Here is a 6,040-nt window from a genome sequence, read left to right as displayed (position 1 = left end):
GAACTATATACTGGGCATGAAGCATCATGTACCCAGGATTCTAAGTAAACGGGCAGATACACAAGAGGTCAGTGTTTGCCAAATGATCCCACCTACAGGACCTGCCCAACTCAGACATGAGCGGATACACATGGCAGAAGCAGAGAAATGGCTAAGAAGGTCCAGGGACCAGGAAAGCTGTAGCTCTGGATTTGCTCCAGCTGCCTGGAGCTCTGAGCTTGAATGTCCAGCAGGAAAAGGGAAAACCCTCAGGTTTACAGTGGTGCCTGGGGCCCTGGTGGCACAGGGAGGGGGACAGGCGAGGCAGGAGAGGGACAGACAGCTCGTACTTAATGGGTAGGCTTGGTGACAGCACCTTAGAAGCCAAGGACTGTGAAGGACTTGTTCTCGATAGCACCACAGACGTCTTTGTCTTTCCTAGAAGGCACCCCGGGGTGTCAAGGTGGCAACAGCGCCCCTAGCGAGGGCTGGCTGGGAGTCATCCCACACGTGACACGTCATCAGTGAGAGCGGAAGTGTGACAGAGTGGGCTGCGACCCACCGTGAGGGGCCCCTTGACACACAGGGAGGCGCAGAGGCGGCCATTGGGATCAGGGTGGAGGCCCAGAGTCCAGCAGGCCAGCAGGGAGCAGCCAGGTAGAGCCGAGCCAGCCCCTGGGGGCACACCTCGAGGCCACCATGCCCCAGACCAGGCAGAGCAGCCGCCAAGGGTCGTCTCGTCAAGGGTCCTCGTCTCGTCAGGGGTCCTCGTCTCGTCAGGGGTCCTCGTCTCGTCAGGGGTCGTCTCGTCGCGGGTCGACTCGCCGCCTTGCACGCTCCGCCAGAGCCGGGCTGACACTGGCTGTGAGTCTGGTGGAACACCTTCTTCGGGAGGCCGGCCACACCTCGCGACTGAGCGAAACAGCGCCCATCTTGCTGACCGCCATCCTGGAGTTCCTGATCCGCAGAGTGCTGGAGCTGGCAAGCAACGAGGCCCAACGCCGAGGTGCCGAGATGTTCATCACCCCGGAGCTGTTGGACTTCACTGTCTACAACAACACGCTCCTCAGCGAACTGTTCCAGTTCACCACCATCTCTCGTGTGGCTCCGCCTCAACCTGGTCCTCGTCGTAGTAGTCGTCGACGTCAATGATGGCTCCTACCTGCTCCTGGATGGCTGGCTGCCTGGCTCTGGGTTTCTGATGGACTTTCTGCCCCGTTTATTCATCGAGCATCAGTTAGTTCATCCTGCCCAACATTTCCCATGGCCAGCCCTGTTTGGCTGACAAGCCTCGCCACTCTGTTGTGTTCTCATTAAAGTTTTTGTTAGAGCATTGCATAGATTTGCTTCCCTGAATTTTCCTTTGGGCATGGGATAGGGGTGGAGGTGGGTGTGAGGGAGGCAGTGGGGGCAGAAGGTTAGGTGGGCCTACTTAAGGAACACAGGGGGTGTGCCTAGCTGAAGGAGCACAGGGGGTGGGAGTGATTGCTGGGGTTGCCAGGGATCCACAGCCTGGTTTCCCCAGTTTTTCTTTGGGCATGTGGCAGGAGTGGAAGATGCGGGAGGTGTCCTAGTCACAGGACACCGTGGTGTTTGGGGTGCTGGTGTGGAAGGCAGGCAGGGATGGTGGGGGAGCTGCTGCTCCAGAGGGAGACAAGGAGAACCTGGGTAGGGAGGGGTACACAACTTGGTCCTGAAGCAGTGTGGATCAGCCTGAATAACTGCATCAGAATGATGGCCTTTTCATAGAAAACCACAGGGCAGAGGGGCCCACATCCAAAGGCAGACTTTCGATTCAGGATGCAGATGTGGACAAGAATACTGGCACGAGGCAATTAGGTTCATGGAGGAATATTATTTATTATTAATTCTTGGAAGATCTATCAGGAGTTTCGCCTGGCAATGGATGTGAATATGTAACCTAGCCCACCAGGGCCTGTACTGCCCCAACATCTATGGCTTTGCCTGCCCTGGGTCAAGGGCTTGTACATGAGGCTATATCCCCGAATCTAAGCTCAACCCCACATCCTGTTATTTGCACCCTGGTCAGACACTTGGCTTGCCCTGCCTCCAGACATGTGGCTACTCCAGCCATACCTATAGTATGTGTGGTTGGCAGCTGGTTTCATCCACTTGCTATCATTTGCATATAGGGCTGGTGGTCTGACATAATCAGAAACATCATCCGGGTGACTCTGGCTGGAGTGGGGATCTTCTCTGCATGTTGTAGGCAAGAATGCCACCTCCCACTTCTGGCTTCAAACAGCTGCAGTTGCCCATTCCTTCGCAGCGTTTGCCCGCTCCTCCCAAATTCAGCAGAGGCCATAACTTAAAGTGGCTCAGGCCTGTCCACCTCAGTCTAAGCACTGACACCACCACTTCCAACTGTCCAGTTCCCTACAAACTCACCAAACTCTGTCTTGTTCTCCCCTGCCACAATGAAATGAAAACTAACAACGACTTAGGATCATCCAACTAGAGGAAACAGAGAAAAGCACCAATGGATGATATAAGTGAACTACTCATGAAGGCAAAAAACAATACAACAATGTGTACAAATTCAAAGCCGCTCCAAGGTTATAAAGTGAATGACATTCTTCTATGTGTAAGAAAATGGGTCCAACTGTTGGCACTGAGAGAGAAATAAAAGCCAGGCATGGAAACACAAACACTACATCTTATCTTTCAAATGTGGAGAAAAAGGAAAAACGGAAAAGACTGGAAACTAGAGGAGATGACTATCAGGAATGGTGGTTCTGGAAGATAGCATATTTAGAAAGAAGTGAAAGGTAGAAGAAGCCTGAGGGCGGGGTATATATGCAGTCTGCAGATATTTACAGAGGTGGTGAGAACCCCTTGAAGAGCACTCATTTGTAAAACTACCGATAATTTCACATGTATATGTCAGTTGAAAAATATTGAAATAATAGAATAGTTAAAACAGACACATGAAACGGGGAGTATGAGGCAATACAGCAATCAATTTTTGAGACGGGTTTTCTTTTTAATAGTAAGCTTACAAAGAATATGAATAAAGGACATATTACAGATATCTTATGAGACAACTTCAAATGGATTTAAAAGGGGTTTTGAGGCTTCCTAAAACAGCATGAGGTAAAAAGAATAACTCTCTAATTTTCAGAGTTAGTGTATTGTTTGTACATGTCCACAGCCAAGCTGTATAACAGAATTATAGAATAATAATAATAGAATCACTATAAAATTTTTCCTGGAAACACCCATTTAAAACATTGAAACTGCAAATGTTTATGCAGATAATCATTGATAAAATGTTTTTGACCAAAGGTAATATCAGGTATCTTTCAGATAGTGTTGAATACAGCCTCGAAATGAGTTTGGATGTCTTTGGGAAATGCCACAGTCCCACTGCAAGCTCAACCCAACACATTAAGATCTAGCTGTGCCTTGGGAACCGTGTTAACAGCTTAGTGCATCTGAACACGAAAACATGAGTTGTGCTCAGGAAGTCTGAGTGCGCAGGTTGGGCTGGTTTTCCTGTAAAGACCCATTTGCAATGGAGTTGGCTCTGTGCGCTCATGAATGAATGAAAGCATGCACAGAAAAATGGATCCCACCGTTATTTACTTCTTCTGAAATAAGTAAGCTAACATTCACTTTGGGGAACTGACAGAGAACCCAAGAAGCCAATCGTAAAATCAGATGCCATTTGCCTCCAAAACATAACTGCCACTGCTGGGGAGAATCTATCTCCTTTGCTGTCAGGGCCTGAAGGATCCACGCTTAACTGTTGCTAGTCACAGAACTGTTGGGGCCTCACTTCATGGTTAAGAGCATCTCAGTCGTATTTCGAACAAAGTAAAGAGGAAGTAACTGCTACTAACATCCTCTTAGCACAGCTAATGCTCCCTGTGCATCCTCAGCGTGAGCTTCAGATGGTTTCTTCATAGCGGTCAAGCACCAGGCACTGAGGGCACATTTCAACAACGGACACATTCTGCTCTTGTTGTGGGAAAATGGAGAACTGGGAATTAGAATGGAGAATCTCTTCCCTTAAAAAGTCATTCTGACACATGACACAGCATTACAGACACATGACTTAGAGTTTCCATTATAATGCTTTCCTATGCCTTGAGGATTTTTTCCTTCACCACCAATAAAAGCTTTGTGATGTTCACTCAAGTCCTTGTCTTTCTGAAACAAACAAACAAACAGAAAAACAAAAACAACAACAAAAAACACTCTACTTGAATCTGAAGGCCTGGCTTGGTTTGACACTCACCTCATGTAGTTTAAAAGAACAAACTTTGCATATCCAAAGGATGCTTGTTATGAATTCAGAGTAAGTACAGTAGCTACTTCATGCACATCTAAACAACCACCCCACAGAAAGATCCAGTGCCACATTTTAAGGCTACTGGTATCATTGTGGGACATGAACAGCTACAGCACTTATCTTGGAAATTGGGTGGAGGATCAGTTAAAGGTCACATGGGGCAGACATCGAAAACAAGGCACAGGGAACACTAAGATTTGGAGAACAGTAAGATTTCCCAGAATAAGGAACCATTTGCCATGCCCATGGAATGTGATCTTCACAGAGGAAGATACAATGTATGATCCTATGCTCCTTTGATCTAAGAGAACTTCAAGCATGGACTGAAATTCCTCTGTTCTCTTCAAGAACACTGCAGTGGTAGAAACATAGGAGAAAGAACTGTACTATTATATAAAAAGAAAGAAAAGAAAAAGAAAAGAAAAAAGAACTGTACTATTCTCAGTCTAGAAACTGCAAAACACATGTCCACTCTTTGCCCTATTCCCAGGGCCCAGAGCAGCTTAGAAACAGATGAACTACACACTAGCTAAAAACAGGTATGAAGGAGGAGCTTGCCGGGCTTGTGGCTGAAAAGGACACAAATGGTGACTTCAAGCAGTGAAAACATAAGGGAAGACATACACGGGGAACTTTGGGGGCTTAGGGCACAAGCAAAGCATAGACAGAGAATGAGAGTCACTACAGAGGATGCTGGTGCACTGGGAGAAAGGAAGACAGACATCAACAGCTAGTGAGGATTTCAAGTGTGTGTTTGTGTGTGTGTGCATGTGTGTGTGTGCGTGTGTGTGTATGTGTGTACATACATATCACAGCATGAGCATGGAGTATGAGGAGGCAACTCACAGGAGGTGATTCTCTCCTTTCACCATGTTTGGACTCCTGGGATTAACCTCAGAGTTGTCATGTTTGATAGCAAAAGCCTTTACCCACTTGCAGGCTCTTGCTTTGTTTTATTGGCAAAGGGTCTCTCATTGGGCTCACTGACTAGGCTAGGCTGCCTGGCCAGAAAGTTATAAGGATCTCCCTGTCTCTGGCTCCCCAGCACTGGTATCACAACCATTTGCTCTGACACCTGTCATGTTACATAGGTTCTAGAGTTGTTAATCAGGCTCTCATGCTTGCAAGACCTTTGCTAACTGGTCTATTATTACAGCACCAAAATCTTCATTCTTTTTAAATTTAATTTAGTGTTTAAAAAAGAAAACAAATTGTCTTTTCATTTCACGTACCAATCCCAGCTCCCTCTCCTTCCCTTCCTCCCTTTAACTCCTCCTACCCTTCAAACTACCCCCCAAACACTCCTCAGAGAGGGTAAAGCACATTACTTTGGGAAAAATTCCAAGGCCCTCTCTGCTATATCTAGACTGAGCAAGGTATCCTTCCAAAGAGAATAGGTTCCCAAAATGTCAGTTCAAGGAATAGAGATAAATATTTGTGCTGCAGCCAATGACCCTGCAATCTGCCCCAGCTATACAACTGTCACCCACATTCAGAGGGACTAGTTTGGACCTATGGTCTTTCCTTCCCTGTGTTGTTGGAGTTTGTGAACTCCCATTGGCTCAGATAGACTGTTTTAGGGGGTGTCCCTATCATGGTCTTGACCTCTTTGCTCATATTCTCACTCCTCCCACTCTTCACCTGGACTTTGGGAGCTCAGGCCAGAGCTCTGCTGTGGGTCTCTGCCTCTGTTTCCATCAGTTGATAGATGAAAGTTCTATAGTGATATTTAAGATATTCATCAGT

General features: G+C 47.1%; 1 protein-coding gene across 1 annotated transcript; it reads left to right on the top strand.

Moving 5' to 3' along the window:
- The first annotated feature begins 504 nt into the window (after nt 1-504).
- LOC148117294 (histone H2A-Bbd type 2/3-like) lies at nt 505-1,304 on the top strand. Its single transcript, XM_087902867.1, has one exon. It carries the CDS (start codon nt 679-681, stop codon nt 1,129-1,131), a length of 453 nt encoding a protein of 150 aa, XP_087758993.1. The 5' UTR covers nt 505-678; the 3' UTR covers nt 1,132-1,304.
- The last annotated feature ends 4,736 nt before the right edge of the window (nt 1,305-6,040 follow it).

Source organism: Myodes glareolus, chromosome X, assembly GCF_982192425.1.
Source record: "Myodes glareolus chromosome X, mMyoGla1.1, whole genome shotgun sequence".
Taxonomy (NCBI): domain Eukaryota; kingdom Metazoa; phylum Chordata; class Mammalia; order Rodentia; family Cricetidae; genus Myodes; species Myodes glareolus.
Note: the sequence above shows the minus strand (reverse complement) of the source record. Positions and strands in the feature narration are given on the sequence as shown.

Bases quoted from the DNA above. Each gene is read 5' to 3' on its own strand.
- LOC148117294 (XM_087902867.1), top strand. From the start codon at position 679: ATGCCCCAGACCAGGCAGAGCAGCCGCCAAGGGTCGTCTCGTCAAGGG.